Here is a 16,638-nt window from a genome sequence, read left to right on the forward strand (position 1 = left end):
TATGCTGGTATTTTAGCTGCACTGAACACTTTTATACTGCAAATGAGGACTAGGGACCATCCTAAGGTTATCCGCTGAGGGATTAGCACGTTCACTGATCAGTGTAAAAATGACACGTTACAGAGTCCTCTATCTAACGCACTGCAGGATAGACAGACATGAGTGAAGGAAATGTTTAGACATTATCTATGAGACAGAGCAGGGCAAAGCTATTATAAATGGCACAGTAAAGCACAGATAACATCATGCAACAGAGGCTATTAATCTTCGGTAGTTCAAATGCTTCCAGAAAGCACAGTTCCAAATGACAAGCCACATTTTTTGTGGCATGATTACCGCACTAAATCTGACCTATAGGCAGTCCTGGGTTTTAGTGGCCCATCGCAATATTTCTGCTGATTTGGATCACACTTTCCTCCCAGATTTTCCATCTCTGCTCCAAGCTTAATATCAAAGCTCTTTGAAACGCTGTCAGGGCTTTCAGTGCATTTACTTGCAAAATAATCTGTTTGATAGATTTGGATGGAGTTGTTGTGTTTGTATTCCAAGTAAGAAGGCAAAGGGTGATGCTGTTCTGGCTTCCGCTCTTCACTGCCTAGAAAGGGGTGATTGGAAAAGTTAAAAAATGGAAGTAAAATACTGTGTTATTACTGCAGAACAAGGCTTGTGGGGATCAAATTACAGTGGTACCTCAGGTTACATACGTTTCAGGTTACATATGCTTCAGGTTACATACGCTTCAGGTTACAGACTCCACTAACCCAGAAATAGTGCTTCAGGTTAAGAACTTTGCTTTAGGATGAGAACAGAAATCGTGCTCCGGCGGCGCAGCAGCAGCAGGAGGCCCCATTAGCTAAAGTGGTGCTTCAGGTTAAGAACAGTTTCAGGTTAAGTACGGACCTCAGGAATGAATTAAGTACTTAACCCAAGGTACCACTGTACAGACCTGTAGATTACCAAGGACCCCTGATACTTTTCTGTTAAGATGCTTTATCCATGATTATTGTATATTGAAATCACCCTTGTGGTCATAATGGGATTTTACAATGATCAACCAGATTGTGGAAGACTATGGCAAAGGCACTATGTCAATGCAGGCTATTTTGTATAGCCATGGAAACTTACCATCAGCTTCTCTCACAACCACGGTAAAGTATTTCACAGCTCCATTGGTGTCACTGAACCAGCTGCAATTGAAAGCGAAGTGGATGGAAGATTTGGTAATGACTGCATCCTTTTTGTTCACTCGAATATGTGCAGGTGGTGGTGGAGGGCCTAAATGATAGCAGTAGTTGTGTTACAAAAGCTGTATTTTGTCAATAAGTACTAGGCACCTAAATGCAAACTTTTACCCAAGTGGAATCAAATATCCACTGAAATGCTCTTCCTAGCCACCAAAACATATCTTGTAGTTGAAGATTAGCAAGTAGAATGCAGCAGTGTGTTAGGTTGCAGTGAGCTCCATTGCAGATTTTTGTAGTCTTCCTTCATCTCTTTACATCAGGGGTAGGAAACTGGATTCACCCACTGCAAGCCAAGTTTGTCAGGTGGGAAGGGCTCAGTGTACAGCACTTTGCAAGACCCAACCATCAGCTGCGAATGCCTTTAGAATTCAAATTCTAATGACTCAACAGTGGTTTCAGGCTGCTCATCCCTTCTTTGATAATAGAACACTTAGCATTAAAAGTGCATTTATATTAAGGAAAGCTGCTGGTACATTAGTGAGATATACAAAATGTGTTCATTAGGGAAAAAAATCAAACTAAAATGTAAAGGATTTTCGTCATGATTTTTCTTTAAAGAAACCCTTGCAGATTGCTGCAGAGAATGTAGAGAACCAAATTTAAGATGGGGGAAATGAGAAACAGAGAACTGAAATTGGCAGGTCCTTCCATCCCTAGTGGAAATAAGGTTCACTGTACCTGTGCACATGCAACTCCTTCCTCGCTTAATTGCATATGTTTTAATAAACCAGATTTCTGGTGGGATAGGAGGAGTGGTACAACCCTGAGACATCACCAGGTCTACTCCAATAGGAAGTGACTTAAGAAAACACTCTCTGTATACAGATGGTGGCAGCAAGTGCTTGAGAAGTGCATTCTCAGCATGATTTGGATTAAAACCAGAATGTACTTTACATCAACCAACAATGTGGGACAGCACTGACACAGCGGCAATATGTGTGCAGCAACCCTAAATACAACTGCATCCAGCACTAAATGCACACCATCAGACTGTGTGTGTACATGCCTAGAAACCAATGGTTGTCACCCGCCATTATGGCATCTTCTCCATTTTTTTCTGAAGGGGAAATGATTGAACTGTTGAGGATTCACAGAAGCTATGCTTTCTTCCCTTAACGTCTGGTACAATAAGCAAACGTCAAGAGAAAGGAGAAAGGCTTGTGAGAATCTAGATTTCCTGATTCATAACTGTAGGAAGGAAGATACACCTAGCTGTTTTGTTTGAAGGGTGCAAAAGGGGGGAAAGGTGAAAGAAACATTTTGCAAATGGAAGGTAAACCAATAACTGAGTTTTGCTGGCATGTTAGAATATATAAACTGCCTATGACTTTTAAAAGTATGAGTCAAGCAAGCAAGTTTAGCAATTAAAAATAACATTCAGCACTTTGAGAAGTTATGTCAGCTCTTACAACATGCACTGAATGCAGCGGAACAGATGTTCCACATTATGGCCACATGTCATTCATTTCAAAGTATTGCATCATGCATTGGAAACCATCTCCCCCCTTTTTGCTTTCCATTGCAATGCAATGTAGCCATCCATACAGTAAAAAGCTTACGGTCTATCATAGTGATGGTATTGTCTTCTACCACCTCACTGGTCATGTCGGCTGACTGCACTTTGATGGAAACCAAGTATCTTGTATGGGGAACGAGGGTCATGATGTTGTACACAGATCTCTCCCTCTCTATTCTTCTGGAGAACTCAATCTCCGCAGTGTCCATTTTTTTGCACTCAATACTATATCCATCAAAATCAGAGTCAGGAGGGATCCAGGAGCAAGCAATGGCAGTCGAGTTCTGCGGTCGGCAATGCAAACTTTGTATCTTGTCTGGCCCTTTGAAGCAAAGCAGGAGCAGAATCAATAATGTGCATTGTATATTTCGAGCTTACTTTATAGCACAAAGATGTATCTCACCATACGAAAGCTAAAATTAAATTAGGGAACAGCATGGTAATGTACTAATGCTAATGTTAATGCTACAGTTAATTAGATGGCAGACACATTATTTAAGTTCCTTTGAACTCAACCTATTACTTTGCAAAATCATATTTATGTCTTATATCTGTTGTTATGAATCATTTATACAGCACTTTTAAAAATTGCTATGTCTTTACAGTGTTTGTCTTATTCACCCTCAAAATAATCCTGTAATAAAATTAGGTCACTGTTTTATTGCTGACTGAGATGAGAGATAGGAGTTTCACTGCTATTTGTGTGTGTGCAATATTTATACCACACCCTCCCTATAAGAACCCAGGGGGGTCATAGATATGCCTGTCCCATTACAGTCTCAGAACAGTCACGTGAGCTAAGTCCAAAGGCAATGTTTGAAGACATATGGATACAGCAAACTTGCTGAAGCTAAGCAGCTCAGGGTCTTCTCAATATCTGGATGGGGACAGCATAGGAAACCAACAGGGTTGTCCTAAGACATTTTGCAGAATGGCATCCCCACCATTCCATGTACAATGGAGCCAACTAGACTGGCCATTAGACCTTATTTCAATTCTGGCAATGGGACAGAGTTCTTTACCACAGTGTTTCTCAACCTTTTCCCGACCTAGTTTCCTTCCTGTGACCCCCCCCCTGTCCTATTAGGACAACCTGGTGCATGCATTTGATCAGTGAGAGCTCTGAGCTCTTCACCAGATGAGGATACAACAGAAATGTGAAACAGGTAAAGACATCAATCCCTGCACAAGCACTCATGAATCAGCTGGCGGTTGGGGTGGAGTACTGGGTCAAGACTAACATTAAGGTGGATCGCAACAGCAGTACCACAACTATACAAATATACGGTAACATAGTAAGAAGCAGGTCCCCAAATGGATGTTGGGGCTATGGATGTTGTTGACTACTGTGCTAATATAAATTAATATAATATAAATGAGCATTAACTAAAGCACTGGAGGTTAATACCAAACTTTTCATCAATGTCCCAATATGGTGTCTTACTTGTTCTCACGGTTCCAGAAAGTGATTTACTGTACGTTTTATGAATGATTCCACTAACGCTCCTAACACTGAAGTGATACAGTCTCCCTGGGTGGAGTCCATTTATTTTGCGTCCTTTTGATTTGCTACTACTGTAAGGATTGGAAACTGTGAGGGTCTCCCTTGGGGTCCATTGAAGTTCGAAGTCATCATAATCCGTCCAGTCAGGAGGGCCCAACCACATGATGGACAAGGAAGTGTTGGTGACATCAGCAAATGACACTGTATTCGGAGGGATTGGCACTAAGAGAGAGAAAGCGTAAAATGGGAAAATAAATAATTACATTACTTTTGAATACGTAATACATAATAATTCCCAAAATTTTTAAGAAGGAAACCAACAAATAGATTTCTGTTTTGTTCAGGAGTTATGTATTTGGCCTTGTTCACATTTGGGTTGGGCTCTCACTTAGAATCCATGTTTCCTCCATTCAGATTTGACCTTATTAGTCCATACCTGTGTTCATTTGCAACTGAAGATCAAATCCACTAGTTTCCATCCATACCTGTAGATATTCCCTTTTGTCTTTCTCTCTGCATTCGAATTTGCTGATTCAAATGTATTAATTTTGTGCAAACAGGGCAAGCATGCAGGAATCTGCTGAGCAGTATGTACACCTTTTTTTTAAAAAAAGGTGTCCACCCAGGAATTGTCAGTAACACACACCAGGGAATTCCCAATTCTGTATATGTTTGCATGTACACATTTTATGTTCAATCCTAAAATGGCATGCATTTCCCATTCTAAAATAGGAATATGGTTGTATGATAGAGCAATATATAGTGAAATCAATAGGGGGGAATGAAGCAGGCAGATCCGGAGAAACCATGGGTTTTTTGTTTTCCAGTATTGCACAAATATGTTTTCTTTTTCTTTTTAAGCTGCCTAAGGAGTTTGCAAGAAATAGGCACTACCACTGCCAGAACAGAACTGGTGTTAGGTAAGTGTAAGGTGTGTGGAAGGCGAGTTGCAAAATGGGTTCTTGATCTCCAGCAAAAAAGATAGAGTCTCAAGTGGAGATGCATTTTTCAAAATTTATCAAATTATCAGTGGATTGGGGAAATTCAAATTTGCATGAGGAAACCAACAGGACAGGAGATGTTTGAGGGGGACATCATGTGGACAATGCTATTTAAATGGGACTTGAAATACACATTAAAGTAATAATAATAATAATAATAATAATAATAATGATAATAATAATGATGATGATAATAATAATAATAATAATAATAATAATAATAATAATAATAATACTTTATTATTTGTACCCCGCCCATCTGGCTGGGCCTCCCCAGCCACTCTGGGCGGCTTCCAACAAAGATGAAAAATACACTAAAATGTCACATATTAAAAACTTCCCTGAACAGGGCTGCCTTCAGATGTCTTCTGAATGTCAGGTAGTTGTTTATCGCTTTGACATCTGATGGGAGGGCGTTCCACAGGGCGGGCACCACTACCGAGAAGGCCCTCTGCCTGGTTCCCTGTAACTTGGCCTCTCGCAGTGAGGGAACCGCCAGAAGGCCCTCGGAGCTGGACCTCAGTGTCCGGGCAGAACGATGGGGGAGGAGACGCTCCTTCAGATATACTGGACCGAGGCCGTTTAGGGCTTTAAAGGTCAGCACCAACACTTTGAATTGTGCTCGGAAACGTACTGGGAGCCAATGTAGGTCTTTCAAGACCGGTGTTATATGGTCTCGGCGGCCGCTCCCAGTCACCAGTCTAGCTGCCGTGTTCTGGATTAGTTGTAGTTTCCGGGTCACCTTCAAAGGTAGCCCCACGTAGAGCGCATTGCAGTAGTCGAAGCGGGAGATAACCAGAGCATGCACCACTCTGGCGAGACAGTCTGCAGGCAGATAGGGTCTCAGCCTACGTACCAGATGGAGCTGGTAAACAGCTGCCTCCATGGACAGCTGTGAGTCCAAAATGACTCCCAGGCTGCGCACCTGGTCCTTCAGGGGCACAGTTACCCCATTCAGGACCAGGGAATCCTCCACATCTGCCCGCCTCCTGTCCCCCAAAAACAGTACTTCTGTCTTGTAAGGATTCAACCTTAATCTGTTAGCCGCCATCCATCCTGCAACCGCCTCCAGACACTCACACAGGACCTTCACCGCCTTCACTGGTTCTGATTTAAAAGAGAGGTAGAGCTGGGTATCATCCGCATACTGATGAACACCCAGCCCAAACCTCCTGATGATCTCTCCCCGTGGCTGCATGTAAATGTTGAAAAGCATGGGGGAGAGGACAGAACCCTGAGGCACCCCACAAGTGAGAGCCCAGGGGTCTGAACACTCATCCCCCACCACCACTTTCTGAAAACGGCCCAGGAAGAAGGAGCGGAACCACTGTATGACAGTGCCCCCAGCTCCCAGCCCCTCAAGACGGTCCAGAAGGATGTTATGGTCGATGGTATCAAAGGCCGCTGAGAGATCCAGCAGAACTAGGAAACAGCTCTCACCTTTGTCCCTAGCCCGCCGGAGATCATCAACCAGTGCGACCAAGGCAGTTTCAGTCCCATGATGAGGCCTGAATCCCGACTGGAAGGGATCCAAATGGTCCGCTTCTTCCAGGCGTGCCTGGAGTTGTTCAGCAACCACTCGCTCAATCACCTTGCCCAAGAATGGAGGATTTGAGACTGGGCGATAATTGGCCATCGTGGCCGCATCTAAAGATGGTTTTTTAAGAAGCGGTTTAATAACCGTGTCTTTCAGCGGGTCTGGGAAGGCTCCCTCACGGAGGGAAGCATTCACCACCCCACGAAGCCCATCGCTCAGTCCTTCCCGGCTAGCTTTTATAAGCCAGGATGGGCAAGGATCCAGGAGACAGGTGGTTGGCTTCACTCGTCCAAGCAGCCTGTCCACATCCTCAGAGGTAACAGATTGGAATTGATCCCACACAACTTGACTAGACAGGACTCTAGCACTCTCCCGCCCTGGCCCTGCTCCCACAGTGGAGTCTACTTCTTCCCGAATCTGAGCGATTTTATCTGCAAAAAACTTTGCGAAATCATTGCAGGAGATCATGTGGCCCTTACTGGGCCCCGAAGTCAGGCGTGGACAAGCCCTTTGTTTACTCCACCTTGACTAGAGACTCCTTTCATATTTCCAAAATCACCTACTGACAGCTGTAGGAATGCCCACTGGGTGTGAAGCACACTTCTGCCCACAGACAAGCCACAGCTGTCTGAACACCATGTCCTCTATCTAACCTTTTGCTTTCTCAGTAGTCTCCCGTGCCTTGTCTGTGACCTTTGTCCCCTTTGTTTAAACATTGTTCAAGGGGAAAGTGACGTGGTGGAAACTGATGCCAAAATAACTTTGTACCACCCCACGATCTTGTGTTTGGAAGATGTGTAAAGGGCACAGTCCAAAATGTATCTGACTGGTTTTGCATATTGTGCTAATAAAAAGAGCCTCTGCAAAGCTAGCCGGCAGCTTGCTTATGCACAGCTCACCTGCGTCATCAACTCCTGTCTCGTCTCCTTCACTTCAGACGGCAGGTTCACTGGAGAACTTCTTAAAGTTTTCTACTAGCGGAACATGAAATATTGAGAGTTCTAAAGCCTGGGGGGCAGGGAATGCAAAAGTCAAATCCAAGGTGCACAGGTGAAATTGTTGGACTTAAGGCCAAAGCAGATCAATGATTGGATTTCCCAGTATCTTTATTTTGCTACACCTGCTGATTAGAGCATTAAAGCAATCAATGATGGCAGCAACAGTATAAACAAGACAAGAAACTGCTGTTCTTTACCTGTTCTGCCTTTAGTATCTGCTGTATTGGTCAGGTCACCACTATAGGTAACTACAACAAGGGTGTATATTCCGCCAGGGACTAAGCCCTGGAAGTGCCAATCTGTCAAGTCTTTTCCGTACTGTGCTTCTTTCTGTGTGCCATTTGGGTTATAGAGATTCAGTTCATAGGAGTCAACGTCTCCTGCTGCTGGGTCCCAGGTAAACCACAGACTCTCTGTCATGTTTTTATTGAACCCTTTGAGATTGGTAACTGAGGCTGGAACTATGAAAAAAAGGAAACAGTGGAGAGTCACTTTGCATCCTAGGGCAGGTGAAGATGACAATTAGTTATGGTATCCATACAGGGGCATAATAAAAATAGGTTAAATAATAATAATCCTATTGTCTCTAATCATTAAACGTTTTAATTAAAAACAACCCTGGCCACTGAAAACTATTACGTTCCTTTTGCTATTTTATACTTTGTGTTCATATTATTCTTTCGGCTTTTTAGCTGCTTTTCTTTACAAAAGGTAATCCAAGGTGAAAGATTAAAACTAGCATAATAGCCAAAACAGAATAAAAACATGTTCATACATAGAAAAGGCAGGCCAAACATATCCATACATAGAAAAGGCAGGTCTAACATATCCCACCCACTGAACAAGGCCACAAATATCTGAAACTCTCCCAAAGGTCTATGTAAAAAGAATGTTTTTGCCTGGTGCTGAAAATAGATAGTGATGGCACCAGGCATACCTCCATGGGGAAAGCATTCTGTAAGCAGGGAGCTACCACTGAGAAATGACTGTCCCTGTGTTGTGACCCTCTGTCCCTCCTTTCCAGAAAACACACAGAGAAGGGCCTTGAATACTGAATACAGGGTCCAGATTGGTTCATGTGGGGAGAGGCAGCCTTTGAGGTACTAGGGCCTTGAGCTGCAGAAGGCTTTATAGGTCAAAACAAGCACTTTTAATTGAAACTAACCAGTAGCCAGTGGAGTCATGCCCAAATTGGTTTTATATGCTCAGGCTGTCTTGCCTTGATCAGCAATCTGGCTGCTGAATTCTGTACCAGCTGTAGTTTCTAAACCGTCTTCAAAGGCAGCCCCCCCCCCGAAGGTTACCAGAGCATAAACAACAGAAGTGAGGCTATCCTAGTCCATAAAGGGGTGCAGCTGGGCCACCAGCTGAAGCTGATGGAAGGCACTCTGTGTCACTGAGCTCACTAGAGCCTCAAGCAACAGTCATGGATCCAGGAGTACCCTCCAAGCTATGTACCTGCTCTTTCAGAGGGAGTGTGACCCACCCAGAGCAGGCCACATCCCTTCCACCTGGTCTAGGGAGCCACCCACCAATAATGCCTCAGTCTTGTTTGGATTAAGCTTCATTTTACTGGCTCTCATCTAGTGCATTACCAAGGCCAGACATCAGTCCAGCACTTCCACTGTCACACCAGCAGATGTAAAGGAGAAGTAGAGCTGTGTGTCATCAGCATATTGCTGACAACAACTGAACTGGTTGCTCAGTTTGTGTACATCAAACACATGCCCAGTTAAGCTTTAGACAAATTGGGGTTTGCCAACATGAATTTGCATCTTTGATCTGTTCCCTTGAAGAAATTTGTTATTTGTTTTAGGATGCTTCTGAAAACCCTTCTATCAACTTCATAGGAAAGCAGTCTGGGTTTTATTTATCGGCAACTCCTCTAGCAATCCCTTCTCACAATTAAAGTAGCCCATTGAGGTTTTAAAAGTGTATCTCGCTGCTGATGGATCAGCTCATTAGATACTTTTACCTGTTCTCCCAAAGATGGACGATTCATTAGTAAGCTTGCCACTGTGAGTAACAATCACCATTTTGTACAACCTTCCTTGTACTAAGTTCTGGAAAGAATACTGCTTGAGATTCTGGTCTCCAGAAGTTCTGTCCTGGAGAGATTGGTCTGGATTATATAGAAAGATTTCATATTTGTCCAGCTCTCCCTGAGAAGTTGTCCAGCTAAACGACAGGCGCCCAGTGGTCGTATTTGTGACCTTCAGATTTGTGGCAGCTGCTGGAGCTGAAATAAGAGAAGATATTGCATCCAGTGTTGTAGCTTTTGGCAAGCAGTAAGAAATGGGCAGCAGAAATGTCCTTTGAACCTCAGAAACTATGTTTATACATGTTTCATGCCAATATTTTCCTTCTATGTAGATTAACCCTTTGCTATCATTAAACACGACACATAGTTTAAGGGACATTCTCAGAATCATGAGTAGATTGTTTTGCATTTATTAATTTATTTATTATCCTGCCTTTATTTGAATCAAAATCAAAGTAGTTAACAAACGCCAAAGAACGTGTAGTTAATGCAGTAATTTATTTAATAATTTTTGTGTTTGTGCAAAAATATTTGCTCAAGCCAAAATTAGTGCCAAAGAATTTTCATATGGTACTAAGATTACCCTTTTATCTGGGACAAAGTAAGCAAAATAGCAAGCAGAAGAAAATCATTTTCAGGCTGAATATACATTCTAGCCAATGTTGCTTTTATATATTTTTAAGTTGCATATTCTGGGAAAGTAAATGCTGATATAAGCATCATGTGGCCCAAATCTGTTTTGCTAGATTTATATTTAGTATCCTCACTATCAGTTGCCTCCATCTCTTGCTCAAGCAAAGTTCTCATTAATTTCAGCTGAACCTTCTGACTGAACGGGGACAATCCATTTTACAGGTAGCTGCGGTACTGCAGGCCCATCTCCCAAAGCTTAAGGGAGGGATGATTTAAGGAGTTATATTATTTGTATATGTGCTGACATATTTAAAACCTATTTTGGTGCCTCAGCTAAAAAGAAAGTAATTAAAAATAACAATATTCATTCATAAATACAAATATTCACAATACACTTTCCAAGTTATTAAAAACAGAGCAGGTCTTCTGGAATATTCTACGTTTATAGCCTCAGTTATTTTGCTGTCCCCTAATAAAAATGCTGGAATTACCTGTTCGGCCTTCAGTTTCTGCCCGACGGCTGAAGAGGCCACCGCTGACTGTCAATATTTGTACTTTATACTTCTTCCCTGGTGTTAAATCTTCAAATTTGTGTTGCTTAGCAGTAGCTGGCTCTGATTTGTTGCTCAGAGGGATGCCGTGCTCAGTCAGAAGCAGGATGTCGTAACGTTCAGCCACACCAGCAGCGCTTTGCCAGGTTACAACCAATGAGTAACTGCTGTATGCATTGTCTGCATGTAATTTCTGAACAGGAGCAGGGACTGGGAACAATGGTTTAAAAGGTGAGGCTTATTCATGCGTCTTGAAAATTATTAGCTAATTAGTTGTGAACGCATACATACACTACACACACACACACACAAAATTGTTATCAAATTCAGTCAACCAGATGTCTTGTTCAGGCCAATCTGTGTCATCTTCCCATTTCCTTAGCACACAGAATATTTTGTTGTCTTTTGTATCCATCCTCATTAAAATTATATTTTGCAAGACAGAGCAGAGTGGGAGTGACATACATACCCATTCTGGGTCATTCATATTTATTCAGACCTGAGTTTAGCTAGATGTAAATAGTGCTCAAAAACTGATGTACTGTATATTATAAATGTCAGGCCTAATAATCTAGTAAAGTTTTTACTGATTTAATGATTGAGAAATTCAGTATAAATGTATTTACATTTTTTTAAAAAACACACCTCAGTGGGAGGGTGCCTTTTTGAAGATCTTGAAGAAGTGAAATCTTTTCTCTTTGAGATTCTGTAAATAATGTTTAGCATTCATTGGCCATATTCAGACAATCATATCAAGGTGTAATGAGCCAAGCTATGAACAAGCCTTTTCACAGCATTTATAACTATCATTTCCTTTTCTATTCAAACTGGGAACCGGAGGTTACCAGCTTTGAAACAGATCAGTATATTAACCCACAGTTTGACTTTGGTTTTAATATTCTGACTTGTGCTGGAGCAGGTAACTACGATTTTAAAAAAATTGATGAGAATTTACCCATCACTGTTCTGAGATCATGAACTTATGAAAATAATGGATGAGATTCACCTAATGAACTGTGTCGGTGGATGCCCTGCACAGGGGTGTCCACTTATGCAATGGGGTTTCCCACACCTCAAGAAACAGGCTCTGGAGAATCAAGAAAACCCCCAGATAGCACACTGGGGGAGAGGATCGTTCTACCTGGCAATCTGATATGCTTGTGCAGATAGAATGTTTGTAACTGTGCAACGCTGAATTCCACTCAATGAATTTTGGCCTGTGAACCTAAAATTGCAACTGAGTTGCTCTCTTTCCCCTTCCCCATTCCTTTGTGCTGTTCAACAGGAAACTGAATGGTCTTCTTAATTATTTTGCCCTGCTTTGATTCAGGGAGAAACTTACTTGTTCGCCCAAAGGCTGTTGAGTTGTTGTGCAAAGTTCCGCTCCTTGTCTGTACAACAACCTTGTACAGCTCCCCTGCTTCCAGTTTGTTAAATGTGTGATCGTTCACATTTTTGGAAACGGTCTGGGTATCAAGGGGGTGGTTCTGATGGAATATTGTGACCGTGTAGGAATCAACATCTCCTCCTGCATGGGTCCAAACCACTTTCAAGCTGTTCGTCATTCCGTTGGGTGAAATATGAATGTTTTTGACAGCGCTTGGAACTAAAGAGGGGGAAATACCAACAAGAATGGCCAAAGAAGTCAATAAGTATTTTCTTACCATGCCAATTATTTTGTTAAAAGTTGTGGTTAACAAAATTGTGAAAGCTAGATAATGACCAGACCACAAGACACGGAAGGCTTTTACCTTGTGATTTTTGTAACAGAGTATTAAAAGGTTGGCATTAAAGCAGGATGCAGGAATGGCACAGTCAAGTTGGAGAGGAACGGCAGATCTCTGCCCATGAACCCACGGAAAGCACATGGTCATGACAAGTGGCATTTTAGGATGTGGTGGTAACAGGATGAGGGAAGGTTCCAAATTCCTGCACCTGAATGCACATATAGCCAGAGTCCTGTGCTGAGATGGCAGTTAACATTCTGGGTGCAGCTGCGCACTGCTGCTCTGTGCTGCTGCTTTGTTACTTTGTCACTGGTGGTTTTATTTTGCAATTTCAATGTAAATGCTACTTGTTTTCATTGCGGCACTCACTATGGGACCATTCAGCAAAGGTTCACTTAATATTATATAGTTACAATACAGAGAACGAGAAAGAGAGAGACAGAAACACAGAGAGAAAGATACAAAGAGGCTGTCGAGAAAGTGAGGAGCTAAAAAGGCAGGTGTCAGAGGGAGAGAAAATAAATAATTAGAACTTGTTATATAATGGGCCATATTATACATGGCAAAGGGAGACCTGAGTCTTTAAAAAACATGACTGGCCTAATAGCAGAAGGTAGCAGGTGAATGTAAAGTGATAAAAGGGACAGGCAGGTGAAGGTTGATGACCATTCCTGTCAGGTGGTGGTTGCTTGTGAGTAACCAGGCAGGACTCCGACCTGTCTTTTGCAGGTTTTATTGGTGCAAAACTATTTACAGTGCAGAAGCACAGAGTTCATGTCTGTCTTAGTCACTTGCAGAATCCGGGAGTGGCCCCTTCTGGCTTCTCCCTCAACATAAGAACTTCGGCACCCCAAGCCTCCGCCTCCCTTCCTTGCGTTTTACCCTTCTGCGCAAGGTGGGCGACAGAAGAGGTGTGTTTCCCTCCTGGCCAGCCTGGCAACGTGAGGTGCTGGGGCTCCCAGGAGCATCTTCTAGCCCTTTCCCCTCCTTTCCCCTGGAGGTGTGGCTTTCCCCACCCTCAGACTGACGAGGTGCGGCTCTGGGGCTCTCAGCAGCATCCTCTGGCCCTTTCCCTCTTCTCCACTGGAGGTGTGGCTTTCGCCACCGCAGGAAGAGGAACTACTTCACAGGATATTCGGAGGCTCCCTGTATCCCAACGGCCCCTCCCTCTCCTGTTCTGATGGCAGACCCCTGACAATTCCCATCTGCTAATAATTCTTATATCCAACTTTCTTTCTCCCATGCAGGTTTGTTTCCAGCACTAGAGTTTGACTGAAGGAAAAATGAATTTAGGGGTTATAAGGTAAAGGTAAAGGGACCCCTGACCATTAGGTCCAGTCATGGCTGATTCTGGGGTTGTGGCGCTCATCTTGCTTTATTTGCTGAGGGAGCCGGCGTACAGCTTTTGGGTCATGTGGCCAGCATGACTAAGCCACTTCTGGCGAACCAGAGCAGTGCACGGAAACACCATTTACCTTCCCACCAGAGTGGTACCTATTTATCTACTTGTACTTTGATGTGCTTTTGAACTGCTAGGTTGGCAGGAGCAGGGACTGAGGAACGGCTGCTCACTCCGCCGCGGGGATTTGAACTGCCGACCTTCTGATTGGCAAGTCCTAGGCTCTGTGGTTTAACCCACAGCGCCACCCGTGTCCCATTTAGGGGTTATACAGTGATGGGAAAACAAGATGGCACAAAGTGAGTGAGTCAGTACTCCTTACTTGCTTGCCTCCTTTTCACTTTAAATCACCACTCCATCCCCAGTTTTACATGTGATTGAGGCAGAATAATGTTTAAAGACATAGGTCTACCTGTGTCTTGAGTGGTGAGAAATGGCACCTGTATTTCTCTGTCTGACCTACCAGTTTCTGAAAACTTGCAAAAAATCACATTGTAACGTACCAGCACAGACAGACTCAAAATCTGTTTGATATACACTTTTCCTAACCTGTCAGTCCTTGTATAAAAGTAGCTCGTTCTGCTTTTCCACTAATTGTGATGACAACAATTTTGTAAAGGCGTCCTGGAGTTAGAGATGTGAACCTGAATTCTTCAAAGGTGTTCTCAAGGTGATTGGGTGGGAAAACCTTCATGTCGTTGAACAGAAGCTGTATCTCATACTGATCAACATCACCATCAGCTTTGGACCAAGTAATATACAGCTCTTCAGTGCTTTTACCACTTAGAGTCAATTTCTTTACAGATTCTGGGACTGGGAAAGGAATGATAGGACATTGTCAGGCAGCAATAATGACTATTACTGAAAAAGAAATAAATTGACAACAAAGGTATATGAAGTGCCAATACATTGCTGAAAGCAATTATGTGTTGAGCATAAAAGTCTAGTTTGTGAAAAACAAAGTCATAAATATATTTTGCATATTCTCATAGGCTCTCACAATTTTTGTAAATACATGTCTGCATGGTGACATAATTTATTAATAATACAAACATGTGATATAACAATTTGGAGAAAGCAGACCACATCAAACTTCAATGAATGGTTAATGACACTGATTTCAACAAGACACACTGGTGAAACCTGGGATAAACTACTACAAGTAGGCCATGTTGAATTTTTTAAACTTTCAAATTCCAAAAATGAGGGGGATTTGCTAAAAAGTGGGTACATGACTCGGGAATTCAAAAGATATTTGATTTAAATTAATATAATTTAGTTTTGCTTGGTAAATAAGGTATGTGTAAAATTGCATAGAAATCATTAAAAAAGATTGCCAAGTACTTGCAGTTATATTGATATTAATATTTTTATATATTATACATATTTTACATTACCTGACACTTTCAGAAGGTAAAATTAAAAATTCTTCAGTTTTCTGAAAACAGCTTCTTTGTTTCTCAGTCAACATAGACTTACCAGGCTAAATGTTGTCCAATTACAAAAACAATAGCAGATTTGAATTCCCCACCCCGAAAAACATATTTTGAAGACCCCTCACTGAATAAATTTGCAAAAACTAGAACACTGGATAAAAGGTAAAGGTAAAGGTACCCCTGCCTGTACGGGCCAGTCGTGTCCGACTCTAGGGTTGTGCGCCCATCTCACTTAAGAGGTCGGAGGCCAGCGCTGTCCGGAGACACTTCCGGGTCATGTGGCCAGTGTGACGAAGCTGCTCTGGCGAGCCAGCACCAGCGCAGCACACGGAAACGCTGTTTACCTTCCCGCTATAAAGCGGTACCTATTTATCTACTTGCACTTAAGGGTGCTTTCGAACTGCTAGGTGGGCAGGAGCTGGGACCGAAGACGGGAGCTCACCCCGCCGCGGGGATTCGAACCGCCGACCATACGATCGGCAAGTCCTAGGCACTGAGGTTTTACCCACAGCGCCACCCGCGTTCCAGAACACTGGATATTTAACAATTAAATTGGACATTTTCAACATTGAGAAAATATTATTATTATCCACCTGGAGCATTTATTTACCTGTCCTTCCACTGGCCCTTTCACTAGTCTCATATTTTCCACTCTTTGTGCTGACCGTGACACTATAAAGTCTGCCTGGAACCAAGTTAGTGAACACACTTTCGTTTTTATCCTTGGGGACGGTTTTTGTTTGGATGAAGTCATTGTTGTGCTTGATGATCACTTCATAATTATCATAGTCTCCTGTGGCGTGTTGCCAAGACACCTTTAAATAGTCACTTCTTGCAGAATTGCTCACTGTAAGTCCCTGGACTCTTGAAGGCACTGAAAAGATAGAACACACTCCAACGTGTCCTGATTTCAGAAATAATAAACGTGCATTGCAGACTGAGGCTAATTTGAGAAAGAAATTGGTGTGTGTGTGTGTGTGTGTGTGTATGTGTGTTGGGAGTGGAGAGAAGACAATGAAGCCCAGCCAGATCCAGCTGTTGTCATGCATAG

General features: G+C 42.6%; 1 protein-coding gene across 2 annotated transcripts in view; it reads right to left on the reverse strand.

Moving 5' to 3' along the window:
- Nucleotides 1-16,638, reverse strand: part of PTPRB (protein tyrosine phosphatase receptor type B) — an 81,455-nt gene that overhangs the window by 22,045 nt on the left and 42,772 nt on the right. For both annotated transcript variants that reach the window (XM_053407104.1, XM_053407103.1), the window contains 10 exons: nucleotides 16,198-16,461; nucleotides 14,701-14,964; nucleotides 12,368-12,631; nucleotides 10,966-11,235; nucleotides 9,776-10,039; nucleotides 7,998-8,261; nucleotides 4,205-4,486; nucleotides 2,804-3,082; nucleotides 1,126-1,275; nucleotides 352-595 (listed from right to left, as the gene is read on the reverse strand). In XM_053407104.1, coding sequence (XP_053263079.1) covers nucleotides 352-595; nucleotides 1,126-1,275; nucleotides 2,804-3,082; nucleotides 4,205-4,486; nucleotides 7,998-8,261; nucleotides 9,776-10,039; nucleotides 10,966-11,235; nucleotides 12,368-12,631; nucleotides 14,701-14,964; nucleotides 16,198-16,461 — 2,545 coding nt within the window. The remainder of the gene's footprint in view (nucleotides 1-351; nucleotides 596-1,125; nucleotides 1,276-2,803; nucleotides 3,083-4,204; nucleotides 4,487-7,997; nucleotides 8,262-9,775; nucleotides 10,040-10,965; nucleotides 11,236-12,367; nucleotides 12,632-14,700; nucleotides 14,965-16,197; nucleotides 16,462-16,638) is intronic.

This window comes from Podarcis raffonei, chromosome 10 (assembly GCF_027172205.1).
Source record: "Podarcis raffonei isolate rPodRaf1 chromosome 10, rPodRaf1.pri, whole genome shotgun sequence".
NCBI lineage: Eukaryota > Metazoa > Chordata > Lepidosauria > Squamata > Lacertidae > Podarcis > Podarcis raffonei.